This window comes from Macaca mulatta, chromosome X (assembly GCF_049350105.2).
Source record: "Macaca mulatta isolate MMU2019108-1 chromosome X, T2T-MMU8v2.0, whole genome shotgun sequence".
NCBI lineage: Eukaryota > Metazoa > Chordata > Mammalia > Primates > Cercopithecidae > Macaca > Macaca mulatta.
In genome coordinates, this window is record NC_133426.1 from 24,421,243 (window position 1) to 24,447,583 (window position 26,341).

At 41.7% G+C, this 26,341-nt stretch overlaps 1 protein-coding gene across 2 annotated transcripts in view; it reads right to left on the bottom strand.

The window, feature by feature from the left end:
- PCYT1B (phosphate cytidylyltransferase 1B, choline) overlaps window positions 1–26,341 on the bottom strand; it is a 113,028-nt gene that overhangs the window by 45,463 nt on the left and 41,224 nt on the right. For both annotated transcript variants that reach the window (XM_015127093.3, NM_001258192.2), the window contains 2 exon segments: window positions 15,164–15,263; window positions 3,792–3,908 (listed from right to left, as the gene is read on the bottom strand). In XM_015127093.3, the coding sequence (XP_014982579.1) occupies window positions 3,792–3,908; window positions 15,164–15,263 (217 nt within the window).

Sequence of the window (26,341 nt, forward strand, 5' to 3'; positions counted from 1 at the left end):
AGCTCTTATACCATGCCCCCATAGCAGTCTGCCTATACACAGGAGGTTAGAGATTCCATTTAACAGACTTGGGATCAAATATTAAATTAATGGAGACATATGAAATATAGGATGTCACTGAATTTTTTTTTTTTTTTTTTTTTTGAGACAGAATCTCACTCTGTGGTCCAGGCTGGAGTGCAGTGGCACGATCTCGGTTCACTGCAACCTCCACCTCCCGGTTTCAAGCGATCCTCTTGCCTCAGCCTCCTGAGTAGCTGGGGCTACAGGCGTGCACCACCATGCCAGGCTAATTTTTTGTTGGATTTTTAGTAGAGACGGGGTTTCACCACATTGGCCAGGCTGGTCTCAAACTCCTGACCTCAGATAATTCACCCACCTCAGCCTCCCAAAGTGCTGGGATTACAGGTGCGAGCCACTGCGCCCAGCCAGGATGTCACTGAATTTTATTAACAGAGTGGTTAGAAGATATTTCATAGTATTACCATTCGATTATTTTATGTGAGATAATAAGAGTAAGAAATCTACAAAGAAAAGAACACACTGAAATTATTTATTATTGTTTGTGTTGCCCATGGTTGGTGTTTTTCTTGTTTGTTTGTTTTAGAGATGAAGTTTCACTGTGTTGTGCAGGCTGGAGTGCAATAGCTATGTACAGGTACGATCATAGCTCACTATACCCTTGAACTCCTGGGCCCACGTGATCCTCTTGCCTCAGTCTCCCGGGTAGCCGGCTCTACAGACATGCACCACCATGCCCAGCTTTCACTCTTACTCTGTCACTGTTCCCAGAAGTCTACGTACTATTTCTTTATAGCTTCATGTTGTATTGTTTTATTTTCTTTCTGTACTCCAGTCCCTGTCACTTACCAAAGGATACAGTCTTGTGGTCATCCTAGTAGTTCAATATGCCCTTGGCTTCTACAACCCATGTAATAGCCATTGAGGGAATATCTGAATTTCTTTGTATACCTGCTATAGAGGACATTGTTCTTTGGATTACTCAATGCCCCTTACACAGTGACCCTCTGAAACAGTTATCTCAGAACTCAGGCAGGAAAAACTAGTTCTTCCTGATGGCACAATTCAGCTTCTAGATTTTGAGAGTGATAGAATGACTGTGTAGCTCCCTTTGCTATAGCTGCTAAAAAGTCCAGGATTTCTTACTGAAATTTTTCTCCTTTTATTCTGCTTTATTTCCTGGCTTCTGCCCATATTAATTTCTCTGAGTATTGAATCATCTGTGCTTTTAGGGAAAGCCTCCTTAAGATACACAAATCAAAAAACTAACACGTCACCATGTCTTCTCTGCTTGCCCCACACTGTCGTCTTGCCTGGTGAGAACGCTGCACAAGGAAGACCGGATGTTCTGGCTTTTGAGTGCTTTTATTTCATTCAGGTCTCTGCACAAATGTCACCTCCTCAGAGAGGTCTTCCCTGACCTTTATACCTAAAACATCCCTCCTTCCTCCACCCAGTCACTCTTTTCTCTTATCCTATATTTCTTCATAGTACCACTACTACATATTTACCTGTTTAGTGGGCAATGACTGCCTTTCCCTCAGACTCCAAGATCTCTGAGGACATAGACAGTCTATTTTGTTCATGGCCACAACCCCAGTGTATAGAAAAATGCCTGGCACATAGTAAGAGTTCAATAAAGAGTTGTTAGATGAAGGGGCCGGGAGTGGTGGCTCATGCCTGTAATCCTAGCATTTTGGGAGGCTAAGGCAGGTGGATTACCTAAGGCCAGGAGTTTGAGACCAGCCTGGCCAACATGATGAAACACCATCTCTACTAAAAATACAAAAAATTAGCCAGGCATGGTGGCGTGTGCCTGTAATCCAGCACTTTGGGAGGCCGAGGCAGGTGGATCATGAGGTCAGGATTTCAAGACCAGCCTGACCAACATGGTGAAACCCCGTCTCTACTAAAAATACAAAAATTAGCCAGTCATGGTGGCACGTGCCTATAATCCCAGCTACTTGGGAAGCTGAGGCAGCAGAATCACTCGAACCTGGAAGGCAGAGGTTGCAGTGAGCCGAGATCGTGCCATTGCACTCCAGCCTGGGTGACAGAGCAAGACTCCATCTCAAAAAAAAAAAAAAAAAAAATTGTTGAATGAAGAAATCATTCAGTGAATCAGTTAAATCACTGTTGCCTAACGACCTAGAGAACTACTGATATTGACTGACTGCCTTCTCCAATTTACAAGAACATACTGAAAGCTACACATTTCCTTTGATCTTACCTTGGTTGTGATAACACAGGGCCACAGCTAGTGTTCCTGTTAACTGTGACCCATACCTAACCACCTCCAAACTTAGGCCACCCAAATGACCAAAGCCCAAACACTGCAGAGGTCTCTCCAGGGCCCCAGTAGCCTAGGACCAGACTCCAGGTGGTAGTGCTCTCTCAAGAAATGGTTTTCAGGCTAAAGGGAGGTAAGCAAGGGTTGGGTTCTCTGCCTGTTTTGGGTTCCCTCTGCATGACTTGCCCAGTAACCGTTGCCTTTCACAATTTCTTCCTTCTGGAAAGAACTCCATTCAATGGTCCTGTGGTCACCATCCTTGGCAAAATCTGCAGAAGAGTTCCTCTTAAATGTCCAACAAGTGGTTTTTGGCTGGGCATGGTGGCTCACGCCTGTAATGCCAGCACTTTGGGAGGCTGAGGCAGGTGGATCACCTGAGGTCAGGAGTTCAAGACCAGCCTGGACAACATGGTGAAACCCCATCTCTACTAAAAATATTAAAAAAAAAAAAATTAGCTGGGTTTGGTGGCGCGTGCCTGTAATCCCAGCTACTCAGGAAGCTGAGGTGGGAGAATTGCTTGAACCCAGGAGGTGGAGGTTGTGGTGAGTCAAGATTGCACCACTGCACTCCAGTCTGGGTGACAGAGTGAGATTCCGCCTCAAACAAACAAACAAACAACAAGTGGTTTTTAATTGCAGAAGGTAACAAAATGCTTTAAAAAACAGTTATGTAGTCTCTTACCAGTACTTTTTTTTTCTCCCAGTAGAGGTGTAAGATGTGATGGTGCCTAGTTTATATGCCACAAAAACTGATTACTCTGAATGAATATGCTCCTTCCAGAAGCTACACAAGTGAGATACAGGTCTTCCGAGTCAGGTACTGTCCATTTTAGCCAAATTGAAATAGTTAGGCCTCCTGGAGGAGGAAAATTTCAATCCACATCTAACGATCCTTCTCTTTCCATGGACTCAGTGAGTAAATTGGTCCCTTCGTTGTGAACCAAGATTACCTCAGTATATAAATCTCCATGTCTTTAACACACTGCCACAAATTCAACTAAGTGGGGCTGTTACAAGCCACTAGTGTTAGCACAACATTGTCCTAAGTGCTGTGGGTCACACGAAAGAAATAGATAATGACCTTGTTTGTTCTTCATCATCCTAACTCCCTTCAGTTCTTTGAGATTTGAAATCAGAATAATATTGCTTCTCTTATCCCTCTAGAAAATTTTAGAAACATAATTTGGATCAAGCCTTAAACACTAGGAGAAAGGCACTAATGGAAAACATGAAGCATTTACCCTTAGTAGTACTATCAGCCCATCTCTCTGAGGATCAGGGTTATACAATCCCATGATGTAACTTCCCCTATGGTTTTTCAAACATCATTTTAAATTTCAGGCATTGAACAAGAGAGCCAGTATGGGCTGAATTGGAAGCATTAACAATGTGAGATTTTACTGATGGAACTGAAAGGGGCTCTTTTCAGAAAGCATATTATAAAAGAGTTTTCTAGACAAAAAGAAAATGCACTTCTTACCTCCTACCAACAAGTAGCTGTTGGGAAACAGTGTTTTTGCTTGCATAAGGGCCCTTGCGTGACCCGAGTGGAAGAGGTCAAATATTCCATCGGCGTATACTCTGACAGGCCTGTCAGCTGTGGGAGAAAGAAAACACTGTTAACAGAACTGCAGAATGAGGAATCTCAGCTACCTTCCATCAGTCATAAGAAACTTTCTGGATAAGACACAATCTCTACATACCATCAGTTTCACATCAGTGCATGAAACTAATTTTAAAGAGGTTCTTCTGAAGACATCAAAGCAGAGCAAAAACATAACAAAATTAAGATCAAACCAGGGAACACACATTTTTAGCCAACAGAAGAGACAAGCACAGAGCACTGGGGAGTTGTCTTGACCCGGACTGGAGTCTAGGTGACTGAGCCAGCAGAGTCAGCCCAGCTGAGACACATAGGCAGGAGTAACTGAGGAGCTCAATGGAAACAGCAAATGGCTTCATCCTTGAGTCTGGCAATCCTGAATGAAGACCCCAAGTCCCTGTTCCCAAAGGCAATGATGTACTGCAATCTGCTCACATGGCTCACCTTACACCTTTCTTCCCAACTCCAAGTCACGTTGGTAGCCTGAAATCAGCCACGGTAGAATGCTTCCACGACAGAAATTGGCAAATGCTACAAATCAGGGCTTATTTCCTGCTGGAGGACCAGCTGTTAAACCTTTACCAGCATACCACTGCAAGGCCACTCCCTAACCTCTTTGGTATAATAAGAGATGAGGGACATACGCCTCAAAGGGAGGAAAGTCAGCATGTAATGTTGCATGTAGAAGTGGTGCTTAGGGCTGAAGATGAGCAACAAACACTATAGTCCCTCCTAGGGAGAAAGGCCAGAAGTGAAGAGGTCTCACAGACAGTGGCATACAGTGCTTTAAAAAGTGCTGTTCCAAGAGGAAGAGGGACACACTTCAGTACAGCACCCCTGCGAACCAGGAGACTGGGATAACACTATTGCTCAGCCAGGCCAAAGACCCATCCCCTTCAAGTCAGAGAGAGAAATTGAGTATATACTTCCATCAATTTGGTAGACAAAGCAAGTCACAAAATTATTCTTTTTAGCTGGTTGGAGGAAGGACGTTGCAGCTCTATTATATCCCCATCCTGATAGTCTGGAAGATGCCTGCTACATTTATATAGAAAATTCTGTATCTTTTGCCAACCTTGACACCTTTCTAGACTCTCAACAAAGGAACTAGAATGTGAAAATCCAAGAAGGGGATTCAAAAATGGATGACAGGAGAAAGAAGTAGTTTCTCATATCAAAGTGCATTTTAAGCACCCTTGTCACCTCTTCTCTATGGCTACAAACAACATAGAGATATTTTATTCTTGCAGTGAGAAGGAAAGAGACATATGTGGCCACAATAGTGTTTTGTTGTTGTTGTTGTTGTTGTTGTTTTTCTTTCTTTTCTTTTCTTTTTCTTTTTTTTTTTTTTTTTTTTTTTTGAGACAGAGTCTTGCTCTGTCACCCAGGCTGGAGTGCAATGGCGCGATCTTGGCTCACTGCAACCTCCACCTCCCGGGTTCAAGCAATTCTCTTGCCTCAGCCTCCTGAGTAGCTGGGATTACAGGCACTCAGCACCACACCCGGCTAATTTTTGTATTTTTAGTAGAGACGGGGTTTCACCATGGTGGCCAGGCTGGTCTTAAACTCCTGACCTTGTGATCCACCCACCTTAGCCTCCCAAAGTGCTGGGATTACAGGTGTGAGCTAATAATGTTCTTTAAAAAGAAATACAAGGACTATCAGTTAAATATGGTGAACTGAACACATAGATTATCTCTACTTTCTCCCAGAAACACCACAACAATTACTAAGAGTTAAAAGTTAAAGAGTTAAAAGTTAAAGTTAAAAGTTAAGTTAAAAAGATAGAATCCCCCCGAGGACAGAGAAAACAAGAAAGGCAATGTCAATGGATGAGAGACTTCAACAACATTATGGAAAGTTGATTGTCAAGTGTTGAGTGCCTACAGGGAATAAGAATCAGGGGTGAAGAAGGTAGAGAAAGGGACCACTAGTTTTCTTTATAAGCTAAGAGTACTACTGACTTTTGAAAATAGTCGGGCGTGGTGGCTCAAGCCTGTAATCCTCGCACTTTGGGAGGCTGAGGCGAGCGGATCACCTGAGGTCAGGAGTTCCAGACCAGCCTGGCCAACATGGTGAAACGCTGTTTCTACTAAAAATACAAAAATTAGCCAGTTGTGGTGGTAGGCGCCTGCAATCCTTGCTACTTGGGAGGCTGAGGCAGTAGAATCACTTGAACTTGGGAGGCAGAGGTTGCAATGAGCTGAGATTGCGCCACTGTACTCCAGCCTGGGTGGCAGAGATAGACCTTGTCTCAAATAAAATATATATATAATATATATATATATATGCATGTATTACATTGATGTTATAAAAATAAATTTTCTAAAAAGACAGAAATCAATGCCAACTTCTGTTGAATGATCTTTAAGACTTAGATTTAAAATTGTGATTATCTCTTGAGGCAATGTAACCTCATTAATTTGGAACATAAAGAAATGTTACATTAATAGATTCAGATGGTACAATGTTTCTAATAAATTAAATTTCTCTAATAAAAAAAGTTGAGAGACTTTATGTCAGATAGGGAATTGCAATTATTTCCAATTATACACAATTTTGAACAAACAGAATTGCCTTCATAGGATTATACTGTATTCTAAATAAGGCACAGTAAATAGAAAATGCTTTGAAATAACAAACTGTCTAATGAAGGAGCCTTGCTTTGAATGTTCTTATTCAATTTGAATTCAATTGAGGAAAATTTGTTTTAAGATATAAACCCCAGGGAAAAGCAGATGGCAGTTTTGTAAAACTTTTTGTTATTGATTCAGAGGTGATCAAGAGAAATGAATTCAGGAAGCAGGGAGGAAAGAAAAGTAAAGAAAGAAGATGCAATTACTGAGAAAAAAGGCCATTTAGTAAATCTGAAGAGTATTTACAAAGTTGATTTTGCAATAAGCTCACTTTGAAAAATTGTGGTGTGTCAGCAATTTCCAGACTGTGGGAAACTCTCCAGGACTCCCCTCCCCTGCCAAAAAAGGACCCTGATCTTTCATCTCTTCAACAAATAAACTTCAAGGCAAAAAAGAGAGAGAGAGAAAGAAAAAGAGAAACGAAAGGGGGATCTGCAGATTGAAAGAGATTTAAAAAACACATCATCCTACTGTAAAGTATGGACATTATTTGGATTGGGTTCAAACAAGCTATATATAAATGATGACATAAGATAATTAGAAATTGGAACACTGGATATTTGGTGATATCAAAGAATTATTGTTAATTTTTTCAGGTAAGATGATGATACAGTGATTATGTTTAATAAAACCAGAGTTCTTTTTTTTCAGACATATATACAGAATGCTAGGAAGTCTGGGATTTTGTTTCAAATCGTCCAAGAGGACAGAGTAGACGGAGGTGTGCATGGTGCAAGACTGGCCATGGGTTAGTGGTTGTTAGGTATGAGTGACAGGCACAGGAAGGTTCATTATACTGTTCTTCTACTGTGTGTGTTTCAAATACTCTATAATAAAGCTTTAAAAAAAACAGAGTATGGCTTTTTAGTTTGTATATTGATCTGTTTTAATCTTTTGTTTGAGATTCTGGATATGCTTTTAGGCATCTGGTGACTCTCCAGAGCATCTATGTGAAATACCACTGACCTGTGAAGCTGGAGGTTTGGCAATGACCAGAAGTCAATTGAAAACAAAAAAAGATGTCAGAGTACAACTATTCCGTGGCATGGTGGAGAGACATTAAGGTGGCTCTGAATGATCTCTGCCTCCTGGTGCTCATGCCTTTGTGTAATTCCCTCCCCTTGAAGTGTATGTGGGACCTGTGCCTTGCTTCTAACCAGTAGAATATGGGAAAGGTGGTAGACGTTATTCCATGATTATGTTACATTATAAGACTCCATCTTGGCTGGGCGTGGTGGCTCACACTTGTAATCCCAGCACTTTGGGAGGCAGAGGCGGGTGGATCACCTGAGGTCAGAAGTTTGAGACCAGCCTGGCGAACATGGTGAAACCCCGTATCTACTAAAAATACAAAAAAAATTAGCCTGGCGTGGTGACAGACACTTATAATTCTAGCTACTTGGGAAGCTGAGGCAGGAGAATCTCTCGAACCTGGGAGGCGGAGGTTGCAGTGAGCCGAGATCACACCACTGCATTCCAGCCTGGGCAACAAGAATGAAACTTTATCTCAAAAAAAAAAAAAAAAAAAAAAAAGAGAGAGAGAGAGAAAAAAGAAAAGAAAAGAAAAAGAGTCCATCTTGCTAACAGACTCACTCTCTTTCTGCACTGGTGGCTTTGAAGAAGCAAGCTGCCATGTTGTGAAAGGGCCTATGGAGAGGGCCACATGGCAAGGACCTGCAGGTGGCCTCTAGGAGCTGAGGGTGGCCTCTGGTCGACAACTGGTAAGAAGCTGAGCCCTTGATCTTACAGTCACAAGGAAATAAATTCTGGTAACAACCTGAGTGAGCCTGGAAGCAGATCTAACACCAGTCAACCTCCAGATGAGAACTGAGCCTGGGGTGACACCCTAAATGCAGTCTGTGAGACTCATGACGTTTGCTCTTCAAAAGACATTTTTACAAAAATGAAAAGGTGAGTCATGGACTGGGAGAAAATATTTGTGAAATATAGGACTTGTATCTAGAATATATGAAGAACTCTCAAAACTCAGTAAGATGAACAACCCACCACTCAGTTAAATAAAGCAAAAATATTGAACAGACATTTCACCAAAGAAAATAAATACAAGGATGGCAAATAAACACAAGAGAAGATCCTCAATAACATTAGTCATTAGGGAAATACAAATGAAAACCACAATGAGATAACATTTCATACACACTAGAATGGCTAAAAAATGTTTTTTAATTGACCATACCAAGTGATGGTGAGAATGCAGAGCAACTGGAACGCTAATAAACTGCAGATAGGAATTTAAAGTGGTACAATCGCTTTGGAAAGCAGTTTGGCAGTTGGTTAAAAAGTTAAACACACATCTGCCGTACAGCCAAACAGGAGGCAATCACCAACCACGTTACGTTTAAATTCACACTATTGTGGGGTATGTTAGGCGTTTCTCGGTATTTGCTTCAGATTCAAGCAACAATAAAAGGGTGATTGATCATCTTTGATTATGGCTATTAACAAGGCTTGGATTGTGGCTATTTTAAGGCATTTAAACTGTACCTTAGAAATACATACAATTCACAAAACATATGTATTTCATTTAATCTTTGCATCAACCCTATGAGGTAGTCAGGTGAAAGTAGACTTATCATTTCATGGAGGGGCAAATGGAGGCTCAGCGAAGTTAAGCAGCTTACCGAATGTCATACAACCAATTTACCATGATATTTGAGTGCAAATCAAACTCACCACTCTTTCTTCTACCTTGTTGACACCTGCTAGAAAACTACATGCTGATATGAATTATTGTCTTTAAAACAAAACAGAAACTATTATTAAACACCCAGTAATTATTGCAACTAGTACTGTTTTTTGTACAACTGATGTGCGAAAAAGGTGGCACAAGTTAAGCTTTTAAAATCTTACAGTTACATACTTATTGTATATACTATTTAGTTTTATATAAACTTTGCAATTACCTTCTGCTTATCACTAGCCAGTGATACTAGCTAATGATGCCATTTTCTGTAAATGATTGTGATTGATGTTTGCTTTTTAAAATACGTTAAAGTTTTAGAACAGAGAGTATATATAAAGAAAAAGTATTCAGTAAATTACATCACAGATGGTACATGAATAAGGCAGATTCATTAAGGCAGCTCTTGAAAAATGTAATCAGGGAAATTCTACACACTGTGGAAACAGATAATACAAACTTCCTTTTTGAAAAGGAAAATAGAAAATCAGAACCGAGATTCCCTTTTAAAAAAGTCAGTTTAAGCCCGGGTACAGTGGCTCATGCCTGTAATCCCAGCACTTTGGGAAGCTAAGGTGGGTAGATGGCTCAAGCCCAGGAGTTTGAGACCAGCCTGGGCAACATAGCGAAACCCCATCTCTACAAAACATACAAAAAATAGCCAGGCATGGTGGCACATGCCTGTGGTCCAAGCTACTTGGGAGGTTGAAGTGGGAGGATCAATCACTTGAGCCTGGAGGGTTAAGACTGCAGTGAGCTGTGATCACACCACTGCATTCCAGCCTGGGTGACAGAGCGAGACCCTGTCTCAAAAAAAAAAAAAAAAAAAAAAAAGCAAAGAAAAGAAAAGAAAGAAAGAAAAAGAAAAAGAAAAGAAAGGAAAAGGCAGTTTTAATGAAAAGGAGCCTATGAAACAATCTCCCAGACTTTTCCTTTATGTCAAGACAGAGGATTGATTCTCCATGCATCAGAATACATACAGCACCGTGTATGCGCATAGCTCCACAGCTGGACTAGCTAAGACCAAAGGTGCCAATTCTGATTGCTTTTTCACTTTATTCTGCTCTTTCTCTTGAAGTTTCATCACCCTTGTGACCTCACAAACAAGGTCAAAAAGCTAAGAGGTATGGGCAGAGTTTGTCATTACCTCTTCTAGAATTTGTACCCCCGCCCCTGTTTGGGCAGTTCTAAATTTGTAAAACACATTTTAGGCGATTATATTATGTCAAAAAATATGGCTAGTGTAGGAGATGGTAAGGGAATCCAGTTATAGCTATAATCTAGGCCAGGCACAGTGGCTCCTGCCTGTAATCCCAGTACTTTGGGAGGCTGAGATGGGCAGATCACTTGAGGCCAGGAGTTCAAGACCAGCCTGGTCAACGTGGCGAAAGCAGCTCCACTGAAAATACAAAAGAAAAAAAAAAACCAAAAAACTATAATCTTGAAGAGCATTATCAAATACCAAATTCTGCTATGTTTTGTCTTTTTTGAGGGCACGCTCAAGACAGTGCCACAAACAGGTAAATTGCTTACGACTCTTGAAACCAAACCCTTCTTGAAACTCTTGAAAGCAAACCCTTCTTGACCAAACCCTTCTTGAAATTCTTGACCAAACCCTTCAAAAAAGTAACGTTTTTCTTCTTTTCTTAAATGGTAATCAAACAGCAAGATTCTTAAAAATTCTCTGAACTTTTCTGCTAACAGTACAATGCTCCAACAATTACGATATTGGATAATCTCCCTGCCACTCCTTCTAACCACTGCCAACAGTTGCTCTTATGCAGTGGTACTCAAAGTGTGGTCCCAGGACTAGTAGCAGCAGCAGCATCACCTGGGAACACACCACCATGCCAGGCTAATTTTTGTATTTTTAGTAGACATAGGGTTTCACCATGTTGGCCAGGCTGGTCTTGAACTCCTGACCTCAAGTGATCTGCTCGCGTCGGCCTCCCAAAGTGCTGGGATTACAGGCATGAGCCACCGCACCCGGCCTGATATTTGAAGTTCTAAATAAAGAAATTTCCAACAGAAGTACCCTGGCTAGGTACTCATCAACATCACGGATTTTCTTATATAATTTCCCAGAGTTATCACCTAAGGTTAGGGGGCAGAATTTCTCTTCTAAAGATCAGGAGTTCATCTTTGTTCCATCTCACTCCCCCTCTAATGACCTGTATTCCACAGAATCCACCACACGGTTATTTCAAAATACACCACCATCTTATTACTGCTTAAACTGCTTGGCAGTAGGCAACGCACAGGTGCCCAATTTCACCCAGTTAGCTTGATACCAGCTCAAAATACCAGAACAAACTCTTTCTGCTTCTATTTCCAGAGGAAGAACTACTTCTCTTGTCCCAAACTGTCTTTCTTTTTTTTTTTTTTTTTTTTTTTTGATATGGAGTTTCATTCTTGTTGCCCAGGCTAGAGTGCAGCAGCTTGATCTCAGCTCACTGCAACCTCTGCCTCCCAGATACAAGCAATTCTCCTGCCTCAGCCTCCCAAGTAGCTGGGACTACAGACATGCACCACCACACCTGGCTAATTTTATATTTTTAGTAGAAACAGGGATTCATCATGTTGGCCAAGGTGGTCTCAAACTCCTGACTTCAGGTGATTCGCTTGCCTCCAAATTTTCATTCATTCACTCACAAAATATTTATTGAGCACACAGTATGCAACAAGTGTTTCTCTAGATACTGATAAAACAGTAGTGAGCTTGGCATAGTCCTGCCACTACAGAAGATCACAGCTACTGTCTGTCTGAGCATGTTTTCACTTAGCTCCATGGCCTGCTGTGGACCATGATTCATAAGAGAGTTTGTTGCGGTAGGCAAAGCAGGGGTTTGAGGCGAAATGGACTTGGGGGTCAAATCCCAGGTCTACCCAGTCAGCTAGGACATCTGACAAGTTACTTTTCAGTTCTGTAAGTCTCCTTTGCCTCCTCTTCAGAAAGGATACAATAATAGTTATCTCATATGGTTTTTGCAAAGAATACACAGCATCACATTGAGCAGATATATACAGATATATAGTAAGTTCTACTTCCCTTTCCTTTCCCTAGAAAGGTAGAGGCCCTTTCAGTTTGGGCCTGATGCTCATCCTTTAACTTTAGGTCAAGTCTGTTTTCTTCATGACCACCTGGACTTTTTTTTTTTTTTTTTTTTTTTTGAAACGGAGTCTTGCACTGTTGCCTAGGCTGGAGTGCAGTGGTGCGATCTCGGCTCACTGCAACCTCTGCCTCCCGGGTTCAAGCGCTTCTCCTGCCTCAGACTCCTGAGTAGCTGGGATTACAGGCATGTGCCACCATGCCTGGCTAATTTTTTGTATTTTTAGTAGAGACGAGGTTTCACCATGTTGGCCAGGCTGGTCTCTAACTCCTGACCTCAGGCGATCTGCCCACCTCGGCCTCCCAAAGTACTAGAGTTACAGGCATGAGCCACCATGCCCGGCTGGCCACCTGGACTTTTCTTTGGCATCCCTTGGATATATTGCTTGGTTGGTATTTCTGTGTGTGGTCTCCAGACCACTAACTTTAGAATCACCCTGACTGTCTGTTTAAAATGCAGATGCCTTGCCTGGGCCCATCCCAGATTTGGGAAGAAGGGAATGAAACAGGAAATCTACTTGTTTAACAAGCTTACCAGGTGATTCTTTGTACACCGAAGCCTGGGAACAACAGCTTTGGCTGCTCTGTACTACCTCCCCAACCTTGTTTTGCCTTTTTCAAAAGCAACTCACACAAAAGCTTCCTAACTCTGCCTACTCTGCTTCTCACTTCACTCTATTGAAGGCTATTCTTATAGGAAGCACAGTGTCATGGTTGAGAGGTCAAGCTCTAAGACAAATAGGTTGGAGACCAAATCCCAACTTTACCACTTACCAATGGTTCTCCCAGTGTGATCCCTGGAGCAGTAGCATCACCTGGAAACTTGTTAGAGATGTAACTTCTTGGGCCCCACCCTAGTTGGACCGAATCAGAAACTCTAGGAGTGGAGCCCACCCATTTGGGTTTTAAGAAGCCCTCCAGCAGATTCTAATGCAGGCTCCAGTGTGAACCACTGCCATTTACTAGTGAATGACCTTGTGCAGATTCACAACTTCTCTAAGCCTTCATTTCCTCCTCTGTGAAATACTAAAACTACTAATCACACAGAGTTGTGATAGTGAAATGACATGATACATATAAAGACCTTAGTACATAGTAAGTACTTAATAAATATCCATTATTATTATTAGGCAAACTGTTCTTCATTCCATGGATTCTTTCAAGTTTGGGGTTTTTTTTTGTTTTTTTGTTTGTTTGTTTGTTTGTTTTTTTGCAGCGGCAACTATAAACCATTGAGTTATGCCATGTTCTTTTTATTTTATTTTATTATTATTTTTTGAGACAGAGCCTCACTCTGTCACCCAGGCTGGAGCGCAATGGTGCGATCTCAGCTCACTGCAACCTCCACCTTCTTGGTTCAAGTGATTCTCTCACCTCTGCCTCCCAAGCAGCTGGGATTACAGGTGCCTGCCATCATGCCTGGCTAATTTTTGTATTTTTAGTAGAGATGGGGTTTCACCATGTTGGCCAGGCTGGTCTCGAACTCCTGACCTCAAGTGATCTGCCTGCCTCAGCCTCCCAAAGTGCTGGGATTACAGGCGTGAGCCACCGCACCCGGCCAAGTTATGCCATGTTAAATGGCTTAAAGTTTACCTGTTCAACTAGTCTTGTTTGTCACCCCATCCCAATCAACTAAAACAACACTCACTTACTCCTACACAGCTCTCTATTTCTGGGTCTTCACTATTCCCCTTCTACCTGCCTGCAATACCTTTGCATCTTCTGCCTACAGAGTCCAAATCTTACTTCTCTTAAAAGGTCTGTTCTGCTTCCTCCCGGAAGTCTTGCCTGATCACTTAGGCCAAATGAATCTGCCATTCTCTAAGAATCAATTATCATCTGTGTTGCAGGTTTTAACGCCTAAGCACCTGCATACATGCTATTAATGTTTTTTATTTCACATCTAGTTGTCTTGTCTCCTGAAAAACAGATGGTACCTTATAATTCTTTCCAAATCTCTTCCCTATCCATCCTCTGGCACAATGCTAAAGGGATGAATGAATGAACAAACTTCTATAGCACACCCCACTCTTTTTAAGGCACACTTGAAATTTTTTTAAAAAAATGCATACTTTAAAGAATGGTAATAATTATAGTAGCTTAGGTTTGTATATGCCTTCATGGTTTTAAAAATGCTTTGGAACTTTCAATGAATCTAGTTATCACAGAAACCTTGTGAGATAGGTATTGTTGTCCCTGTTTTGAGGAAACAGATTGAGATCTTTCTAGTGATTTGCCCAAGGCTGTAGAACTAACAAGTGACAAAGCCGGGGCTCAAACTCCCCGTATTCTGATGCATCTTTTTCTTGGCTCCTTTGGTTGGTCTGGTTTATCACTGCTAGTGTTTACCCTTCTTTACCCTTGCACTGTGTTATAATCTCTAAGTTCAACTCTCTGCTTGAAAGCAAGTGCTGCTCCTTAATGATGGGCCTTTCTGATACTTTTTTTTTTTTTTTTTGAGATGGAGTCTTGCTCTGTCGCCCAGGCTGGAGTGCAGTGGCACAATCTTGGCTCACTGCAATCGCCACCTCCCGGCTTCAAGCGGTCCTCCCACCTCAGCCTCCCAAAGTGAGTAGCTGGTACTACAGGCGTGTGCCACCACACCTGGCTAATTTTTGTATTTTTAGTAGAGATGGGGTTTCACCATGTTGGCCAGGCTGGTCTCGAACTCCTGACCTCAAGGTGATCCACCCACCTCAGTCACCCAAAGTGCTGGGATCACAGGCATGATGCTCTCGGCCCCTTTCTGATACTTTAAATGTCAAGACAGGACCCATTTGAGAAAAAAAAGGTACAGCCTCACCTGGTGTTCCTAAGCGGGCCTGAGCAATGGTCAGTTTTTCATGGGGTGCTCGACACTGGCAGTTGGTTTCATCAGCAAATGGGGCAGGTGCGGTCAGGGTCTAGAAGGGAGAAAAAGAAAGGGAATACAGTCTGACGAACTTTCCTTTGGCACTAACTTGCTCTGAAGTTTTATTCCTGTTGGCTACACAGGTGTGATTAAGAAGTCAAATATATCCGCTGAGTCTTTCAGAGCACTACTGTACTGTTAGACATAAAAATAGGGCATCATCACTGAAACCTTTTTGTATGTTTTTTACGGACGCTTCAGAAATAACAAAAGCTCTTCAGTGTCTATAGTATGCCAGGTACTAGATGAGATACTCTGCTGTTATCTCTTTTAGGTTTCACAGCCCCCTGTGATGAATAGATACTTCTATCCTTCTAGAGCATAGGATAATACTATCCCTATTTCACAAAAAGGAAACTGAGGCTCATTAGGGTTAAGAAATATGCCAAGTCATGCCCTTGGAAAGTCACAATGCCCAGCTTCGAACATTTCACAACCAACAAGGGCAGTCTTCAAACATTTAGACTCACCCACACCCAAGAGACTCGGCTGGAAAGAATGCCATACTCAGAAGCGTGGTGCGATATCTCCTATATTTCACACACACCAGCTTGGCCAATGACAAACTCTGATGTCTCTTTCAATGCAAAGGCCAAAGCTGTTATCTGAGCCTTGGGAAGGCTTAAAAGCTCAGTAATTCGGGCAGGCTGCAGATGACTGCTACTGTGGTAGCTTCAACAGCGACCAGCGGCTAGAGGCCCCGCCCCAGGCAGCTCGGACTGGGGCTCTGGGGAACGCTGTGAGAAAGATGTAGTCACTTGGAAGCCTGCCCAGAAAGTGGCCCTGCATTTTTTAGCCAGCCTCTTAAAATGAAAACCTCACTCTCTCCAGACAAAGCAAGCGGTGTTTTTGTAAACAAGGCAAATGCAATCCAGAGTTGTCCATTCGTAGTCTGAACTGTGCTGTGATCGCAGTCACCACTACATCATCTTTGTAATTTTTAAAGCTAAAGTGGATTAGTCACAGTAAACATTATTCACAGCGCTGCATCAATTGTTTCTTAGAGATGGAGACAGGTTAAGATGTGTTCCTTAACCTGGGGACACTAGACTGAAGAATGATTTATACATTTGGACAGGGGCTGTGACTCACTTCTGCCATTTATTTATCCATTTGCTCACTCATTCAAATATGTGACAGGCACTATCTTGGAATCTGGGGATAGAAGTAGGGATAAGACCAATAATCCCTGCCCTTGGGGAGCCCCCATTCTCTGCACTGACGAGAACTGATCCCTCCCCATCCCCATCCCCTCTCCCCATTGCAGTCCCTTCCACCCTAGAAGCTCAATGTTGTCTGGAGGCCTGCCAGTTATCTGAGATTTTCTTGGCTCTCACTTTCTCCTTCAGGGCTCTGGAAGCAAACCAAGACTTGGGACAAGGATTCAGGAAACTTGGGTTCACTATTGGTTCTTTTTCAGATACATTATGGTGACCTCATAGGCTATGGTAGACCACAGTGGCATTTGTAATGTGGCAAAGGGGTGCAGTGAAAAGAACAAAAACTCTGTAGCCACAAACCCAGGGTTCAGATCCCCTCTCCAGCACTTACTGGCCATGTATTTTAATTTGGCTCTTCTGGTTGAAGGGAACTGACACTCACTAACATTAGCTCAAAGGATGGAGGATTTCTTTTAAGACTACCCTGGAACTAAAACTAGAAAAGGAGGAAAGGGCAGAATGTGGCCCCGGAGAGAGTGCTCTGCACCAGCCTGGCTGCTCTCTGCACATGATCCTTTCTGTCCCACCCCCACTGACTCCATTTCCTTCCACTACATTAAAGCCACTGCTTGCTTTCCACTGCCTCATAGCTTCAGCTCTAACAGGCCGGCCCATCATGGCCTCCTCAGCCTCTCTTCACAACACTCATTTAACAACTTTCCATTGTGCCTTTCAGCCCTAGCCTCCTACCAACTTATTGCCTCTTTCCATGTTTCCTAATTCAAATTCCTAAGGGAGAATCTGATTGGCCAAATTCATCTTTTCAAATCAGGTCTTAACCAGGATTAGCTGGCATTGGGTCAGGCGCCCACCCTGGGGCCCAACAGATGTGGTGAGGAAAGTCATGGGTGGCCCACCGCTACCACTTCAGAAGGAGCTATACTTGAGGCAGGAAATATTTTTGACTTTGTGTGCTTAAAAGCAAGTTCCTTAACTTATTTGAACCTCAGTTTCACCTGTAAAATGGGCTATTCATCTTGCAAGGCTGTTGTGAAAAGCAGAGATAATATGTGTAACATACCTGGTACTTAATAAACTGTAGCTATTTTTACTGCTATTATTATTCACTATTAAATATAATATGATATAATAATAGATAATATAGTTACCCATAGAAACAAGCAAATTGACTTGTTTTTATTTACTTTATTTATTTTTTTGAGACGGAGTCTCACTCTGTCTCCCAGGTTGGAGTGCAGTGGTGTGATGTCACCTCACTGCCACATCCCTCTCCTGGGTTCAAGTGATTCTCCTGCCTCAGCCTCCCAAGTAGCTGGGACTACAGGTATGCACTACCACACCCGGCCGCAAACTGACTTATGAATGGACTTTTAGCACACAACCCAACTGGGTAAATGGACTGGCAAGTGGGATTAGCTCATATTAATGATTCATTACCTGTTAATATATGTGCACAATGAACCTTTTTCACATGACCTAAAATAAATTACTATTTGGAGATCTTGTATGCGCTAGTCACAAAGTTTATTAAAGAGGAGATAGTGTTGCCATTTTCCAAGAACGGTGTGTTCTTGAGGGTATGAAATCTGTTAATAAAAACAGGGATAGGGAAAGTTGTAAAGCAACAATAGTTACTCAAAGGGGAAGAAAAGGTTTATATGCACTGTGCATTTCGTTCTTAATTATTATGGCCTAGAAGTAGGAAAGAAGGAGAAACAAAGAGATGGAAGGCAGAGAGAATGCCTAAGCGTGTGAATGTGTTTGTGTTTGCATGTGTGCAGAGGTGACTATCTTTAACAGCAGTTGATATGAAGAAGAGCTATTTCTTGTTATGTATAAAGCAATGTGCTCAGAATGGGGAGAATGCAAAAAAAAAAAAAAATGAGCCACAGCCTTGCTCTCCAGAACATTGCTTTCTAAAGCACAGCAGGATACTTCTAGAGTTGATCAAGCTCTGCATTCAGGAAGACTTTGGTTAAGGCCCAGCTACTACCAAGCAGCCCTGTGACCTGAGACAAAATTTTGTCAGTCCAAACACCCCAGATTACAATAAAAAAAAAAACAAAAACAAACTCTTTCTCTGAGCCAGAACAAATCATTTGCTTTATAAAAAATTCTATGCTCCTTAGGTTCTGCCCCTTCCATATACTAGAGCCACATCAACTTCAGGACAATGTGAGTAAGATAGAGGCTTCTGGGAGGGGCAGGGACTGAGCTAACTTCACCATTTGCCAAAGCTGAAATGCTTCCAGGGATCCTCTCGTGTAGACCCTACATAAAACTGAGGCCTGATAACATAAAGTAACAGCTAAATCTTTGCGTACCTACTTAGTGCCATGTATCCATCGATATACTAAGCACTTTAAATGTATTTGCTCATTTAATTTGTACAACACCTCTGTGAGGTAGATATTATCGTCACCGAACCAGTTTTCAAGGTGACACCAAGTGACAGCAAGAAGCAACAGCAGTGGTAGATCCCTCAAACTCAGTTACCTTTTTGGCTCCCTGTGAGCTGAGGAAACCCTCAGGATTTTTAGACTATAAGGATGGAGAAACCTCAAAAAGGAGATACATGATTTCCTGATAGAGAAGGGGGTACTCAAATAATTAACTGAAGAAATAAAAACATGTAACCATATTTTTGCCCAGACTTAGTGAAGTGGGTCAAATGACTTACTTGTAGTTATTTGCAAGCCTCAGGTTAGATTATAAATCAGCCAGATCACATTTTGTAGTGTGTATTAGCACATGATATATGTTTAATATGATGCTAGCTGTTTGGAGGGTAGAGAAATGGAGGAGAGAGATAAGAAAGGAACAGAATTGGCTTTGCAGCAGCAATCTTCTAAAATGAAGAATGACCCTTTTAGAATGGGAGAAGGTATTAGTTTGAAAAGGCATGTTCAGTTTTCAATAATTTCATATTTGGGAAAACCACTACTCTTTTGAGCATGAAAATAATAGAAACTAAGCTTCTGAACTGGTGAAGATCATCAGAAGACAAGACTATGCCCCTCTAGAGAGCCATATTCCAAATTTGGGGTTCGGTTGGCACATGAGATTTTTATGTTTAGCAGAAGACAGCAAGGATCATAAAGGGTTAAGAAGCCCTGGCCCAGTGCCCTGAACCTCACATATGCAAGGGCCTTGCCAGACCACAGACTTGGAGCTAGATTGCAATAAAACTTCTTTCTACCTAATTGAAGATTTCAGAATACTCAGTCATTACAAGGTGAATATGTTACCTATTTGTCACACAAGTTCTGGTTATATAAACTATGCCACAGAATCATACCAAAGCCACATTTCATCAGGCTTTTAAAGAAGACATTATATGTTGGGCATTTCATGTATAGAATCCCTTCAGTTGGACATTGTCAAATATTTACTTAAAACAAAAGCTATAAGGTACTGGACAATGGACAATGCAAATATTACTTAAGTGAAAAAAAATGGTTGCTAGAATCTGCATTTATGCAATGTACATCACTGACTGACAACTGGACCAATCAGACAACAAGCTAATCAACCAATCAGAACTTAGCACAGTACTACTGATGGTGATAGGCCAACCGCAGAGTTGCTTGTTTAAGTGAAGCTATTCTTAACTCCAGTGGGGCAATCCTGTCAGACGGCCTGAGTTCATATCCTACCTCCATTATTTAATAGCCCTTTCCCTATTTTTACATTTGATTTTTAGCAAATTGCTGGTTCTTAACCTCTCAAGCCTTAGTATCCTTGTCTATGAAAGGAGGATAAGCTGTTGTGAGGATTAACTAAAAGAATATGTGGATAATAAATATCTTCCCTTTTGCCTCTCCAGAATCCACTCTCTTTCTACCCTTCTCTATGCTTTTCCTCTACTCTTTTCTGTATGGCTTCCCCAATGACTGCACCAATGGGATCTGTGCCTCCTGCTTCCAGTTGGATTGGGAAGTGTGCGAAGGTTCAGGTGTCCCAAATGGGGCAGAGGTAGGGGAGAGAGGCCTATATTAAGAAAAGAGGAGTATTTTGAAAAATAAAAACTATTACCCAAAAATTAACTGTTAAATGATATGATTTGCAGGTATATGGAATATTTAAAACTCATCTGAGCTTTTAAAAATGTTTAAATTACTTTCGTGGTATCTACCCATCATTCATTTTTCTAACATCAGACAAACACTTTTTGAGTCCTTGCGGTGTGCCAGGCACTGTTCTAGCTTCTGAGGATATATCAGGGAACAAAACAAAACAAAAAATTTTGCCCTCATAATACTTAAAGATAATAAACAAGCAACAAAAAAGAACATAAAACATGTAGTATTTTAGTTAAAGGGTGATTACGTGTTATAGAAAAAAATAAGGCAAGGAAAGGGAATAGGGAGTGTTGGGGGTATCACTGTAAATAGGATAGTCATAGAAGTTGATGTATGTGTAAATATATAAAGGATCAAGTGAGCCATGCGGAGAAAGAGCATTCCTGGCAGAGAAAACAGCAAGGGCAAAGGCCATGAGGCAGGAACATGCCTGGCTTCTTCCAGGAATAACTAGAAGGCCAGTATGCTTGGAGGAAGCGAGCAAAAAAGAAAAGATGTAGCTGGAGGTGAGGCAGGAAGAAAGGAGATGAGAGGCACCCAGTCGTGTGAGCCTTTTAGGACACTGTAAAGACTGGCTTTCACTCTAGGGAGATGGGAGCCATCAGAGCGTTTTGTTTTGTTTCGTTTTTGAGATGGAGTCTCACTCTGTCGCCCAGGGTGGAGTGCAGTGGTGCGATCTCAGCTCACTACGACCTCTGCCTCCTGGGTTCAAGCGGTTCTCCTGCCTCAGTCTCCCAACTAGCTGGGACTACAGGCATGCGCCACCCCACCCGGCTAATTTTTGTATTTTTAGTAGAGACAGGGTTTCACCATGCTGGTCTTGAACTCCTAACCTCAGGTGATCCACCTGCTTCAGCCTCCCAAATTGCTGGGCATCAGAGCGTTTTGAACAAGGCATGATAATGATCTGGCTTAGCTTTAATAAGACCGTCTGGCTAATGTGTTGAGAATAAACTGTAAGAGGTCAAAGGTAGAAACAAGAAAACCACTGAGGCGTCTGGTGTAATAATCAGGCAAAAGAAAACAGAGGCAGGGGTCAGGGTGATCGCAGTGGAGGTGGTAAGAAGTGGCCAGATTCTGGGTAGATTTTGGATATATAAAACTTGAAATAGATTGGATGTAGGGTGTGAAAGAATGAGACGAGTCAGGATAATTCCAAAGCTGCTGGCCTGAAGAACTGGAAAGATGGCATTGCCATTCCCTAGGAGGGGTAAAACACTGGAAGAGTAGATCTAGGGGTGGGAGGGACAACAAGGAATTAACAATTTCATTCTCACAGATTTGGTTTGACATACCTATTAGATCTCCAAGTGGAGATGTCAGGTAGACAGTTGGATGTATAAGTCTGGTGTTTGGGAGAAAGGACTAACTAGAGATGCAGGTTTAGAAACTGACAGAGTATGTGATATATAAAGCCATTAGACTAGATTCACTCATTCAGCTAAGGGCATGGAGGCAGGTAGAAGAGTGGTCCAGGTCATCAGATGAGGAAACATTGTATATTTAAGCTCAGTCTCTCCCTGCTATTAGGGAAGCTCTAAGAAAGCAAGGACTTGGTCTGTCTACTCATTGCTGTATCCCTATTCACTAGGCAGTACCTGGCATATAGAAGGTCCTTAAGAATATTTGTTGAATGGGGGAATTTAAAGTCACAGGAGAGAGAATGATAATTGATAAAGACAAATACAGACTTTGAACTCAATAATAAAATAAATATATTGTCAATCTTTCATAGCTTTTTCTTATCATCATCATAATATATATCATAGAAAATTTGGGAAAGTTAAGAGAGGAAAATAAAAGTTACCAATAATTCTTTCAACTTCCCAGAGACAACCATAGTTAGCTTTCTATATTTCATTTCAGGCTTTCTGGTATGGCATATATACATATTAACAAGTTTGGAATCTTGCTGGATAGACAGTTTTTTTCACTCAATATATCATGATTATCTTATCATGTCATTTAAATAGTTTTTAACCTCACTAATTTTGATAGCTGTAAAACATTTCACTGAAAAAGAACCCTAATTTAAATACTTCTCTATCATTGAATATTAAATTATTTATATTTCACTAATATAAATAACATTCTAAACATAATTCTGAACCTCTGATTATTTCCTTATGATAGATGCCTAGAAACTGAATTACTTAGATCAGGGGTATGAACATTTTAAAGATAAATATTTGAAGAACATTTCAACATGTATTGGTAAATTACCTCCTACAAAAGCTGTATCATTTATACTCACATTACAATGTATGAAAGCACCTATCTTGCTGCCATCTCACTAGCATTGTGTATTACCTTTGTCAGTTTTATAGACCAAAAAATGGTAGCATGCTGTTTCAATTTGCATTATTTTGATTACAAAAAGATTGAACATTTTTCAAATGTTTATTAGCCATTTGTATTTTCTTCAGAGAATAATCCGTCCTTTGCCCATTTTTCTATTGTTGAGAATACGTACTTTGAAGTTGGTTAAAAGCAAAACAATAGCACAGTTTAAAAATTATCTTAAATATCTTTTAAAGACACATTTTCCAGGCTGGGCTCAGTAGCTCACGCTTGTAATCCTAGCTCGTTGGGAGGCAGAGGCAGGCAGATCGCCTGAGTTCAGGAGTTCGAGAGCAGCCTGGGGACCATGGCGAAACACTCTCTCTACAAAAAATTAGCCGGGCATGGTGGCGCACGCCTGTAGTCCCAGCTACTCTGGAGACTGATATGGGAGGACTGCTTGGTCCCAGGAGGTCAAGGCTGCAATAAGCTGTGATTGCATGCCACTGCACTCCAGCCTAGGTGACAGAGTGAGATCTTGTCTCAAAAAAAAAAAAAAAAAAAAAACAACACGCATTTTCCAACTTTATTTGGAGTTCCCACATAATAACTTCATTTTGTAAACCAGTAAACCAGTGCCTGAATGCTCACATCTTGGTCAGCCTAGTACATACTGCCTTTCTGGTGATCAGAGATCAGAATTTTTATTATGCCCTGGAGATACAGGCTTCCTTAAAACACTGACCACTCATAAACCATAACTCCATCTCATGCGGCCACTTTCCAACCTCACAGCAGTGAGTGAACATCAAATAGCTAGAAGACTCATAGTACTATAAGTAAAACCACATTTCATTGATTCTAAAATGCACATTTCTCCTCACATTTTAACATCTCTGAGAGTAGGAGGGATCTTACAATAGATATTATCTTAAAATCAGTGTCGGCCATTTTTTCCACATTGTAACACCTTTGAAATGGAAGTGCAACTTACCATGAATAACCTCTTAGACTCATGAAATACATAGATGCTATTAACAATAGAAAACAATCTTTACGGAGAGATAAAAATTCCACATTCTAAATAATTTTTTTCTTAGGCAATTGAACTTAAGGAATTTATAGTGAACATCAGTAACAATGTTATATCATATTCATATCCCAACTCCTTCCCCAAAGGACTTGAGGTGACTTAAAAAATAAAATTTGAAAGTTTAAAATAATAGTTGTAAGATCTGGGGTGAGGAGGAGAAATATGTTTTTTTGTTTGTTTATTTTTGTTTTTCTTTCTTTCTTTTTTTTTTTTTTTTTTTGAGACAGAGTCTCACTCTGTCACCCAGGCTGGAGTGCAGTGGCCGGATCTCAGCTCACTGCAACCTCCACTTCCTGGGTTCACGCCATTCTCCTGCCTCAGCCTCCCGAGTAGTTGGGACCCCAGGCACCCACCACCACGCCCGGCTAATTTTTTGTATTTTTGCTAGAGATGGGGTTTCACTGTGTCAGCCGGGATGGTCTCGATCTCCTGACCTCGTGATCTGCCTGCCTCGGCCTCCCAAAGTGCTGGGATTACAGGCGTGAACCACAGTGCCCAGCCAAAATATGTTTGTTTTTTAAAGGTCAGGGGTGAAATGAGCCCAAAGAAATGCATATCATAGTCCTCTATATTTCAAAAAGGTAAGACTACAAAAATGGCTTTAAGCTCCCAGCAGTCACAGCAAAGAGGAAAACAACGTTAATATTGTCCTTAAGCACAAAGCAAAATAGCTATTGAGGAAAAAGCATAGCATTCTCCTGATGCTGAGTTCTGAGAGAAATTCCTCCCGTGGTGCCACCTTAAAGGGCATGCTACGTGGTGCTGTAGTGACATCGGTACTGACACATTCAACAACAGCCCCCTAGTAGAGAAAGTCCTGGTTTTTTTGTTTGTATTTGAGATGGAGTCTTGCACTGTTGCCCAGGCTGGAGTGCAGTGGCACGATCTCGGCTCACTGCAAGCTCCGCATCCTGGGTTCACGCTATTCTCCTGCCTCAGCCTCCCGAGTAGCTGGGACTACAGCGCCCACCACCACACCCGGCTAATTTTTTGTACTTTTAGTAGAGATGGGGTTTCACCATGTTAGTCAGGATGGTCTCGATCTCCTGACCTCGTGATCCACCCGCCTCGGCCTCCCAAAGTGCTGGGATTACAGGCGTGAGCCACCGCGCCTGGCCAGAAAGTCCTGTTTTTTTTTATATTTGTCTCCATAGTACTTTCCAAGCAAGGCAGAACCCCAGCACCAAAAAGTAGTTCAGAAAAGCATTTTCTTCAAGGGGCCAAACGAACGTGCACCCTGAAAATACAGTTTTTTCTCCCTGATGGTTGGATCCGAGGGTAAGATTTAGAATGCCTAGACCAATGTTTTCTAATGTGGGATGGGCAAGACAATCCATTAGACAGCAACACTTGTGTTTATACTTCAGATCCTTGAATAACGCTATCTTGTTCAATGTCCTTTCGTTATAACGTGGATGAGAAAAAAAAAAAAATTTGGTTCCGGGTCAGGGCCACTGTCTGTGAAACATTTTCACATTCTCCCCATATGTGTGTAGGTTTTCTCGGGGTACTCTGGTTTCCTCCCACATCCCAAAGATGTACACATCAGGTTAATTAATGTCTTTAAATTGTCCCAGTGTGGGCTGGGCGCAGTGGCTCACACCTGTAACTCCAGCACTACGGGAGGCCGAGGCGGGCGGATCACCTGAGGTCAGGAGTTTGAGGCCAGCTTGGCCAACATGGTGAAACCCCGTCTCTACTAAAAATACAAAAATTAGCTGGGCACAGTGGCACATGCCTGTAATCCCAGCTACTCAGGAGGCTGAGGCAGGAGAATTGCCTGAACCCGGGAGGAGGAGGTTGCAGTGAGCCAGGATTGCACCACTGCACTCCAGCCTCGGTGACAGAGCAATACTCTGTCTCAAAAAAAAAAAAAAAAAAATTGTCACAGTGTTATGAGTGCGGTGTGTGTGTGAGTGTGCCCTGCGATGGGATGGTGTCCTGTCCAGGTCTGGTTCCCACCAGGTGCCCTGAGGTGCCAGGATAGGTCCCAGTCACCCACTACCCTGAACTGGAATAAGTTGGTAAATAATTATCTTGTTTTTATTAGTCTTTCTTAAATGTATACACAGCTCACATGTATTTCAATGTTGAATGATACTAGGAGTGTTTTGGTCTTTATTTAGAAGTGTGGTGGTGTTGAAGTGGCTTCTTTGTCAGTACAGTTATTGATTTGTGGTGACATGCCTGAATCAGCCAAGTCTGTTCCTGCTCCAAAGAAGGGTGCCAAGAAGGCGGTGTGACCAAGAGCCAGAAGAAGGATGGCAAGAATCACAAGCATGGCCACAAGGAAAGCTACTCTATTTACATTTACAAGGTACTGAAGCAGGTCCATCTCAATTCTGGTATCTCATCGAATGCCATGGGCATCATTAACTCATTTGTCAATATCTTCAAGTGCATCATTCTTGATGCATTACAAGTACTCGACAAT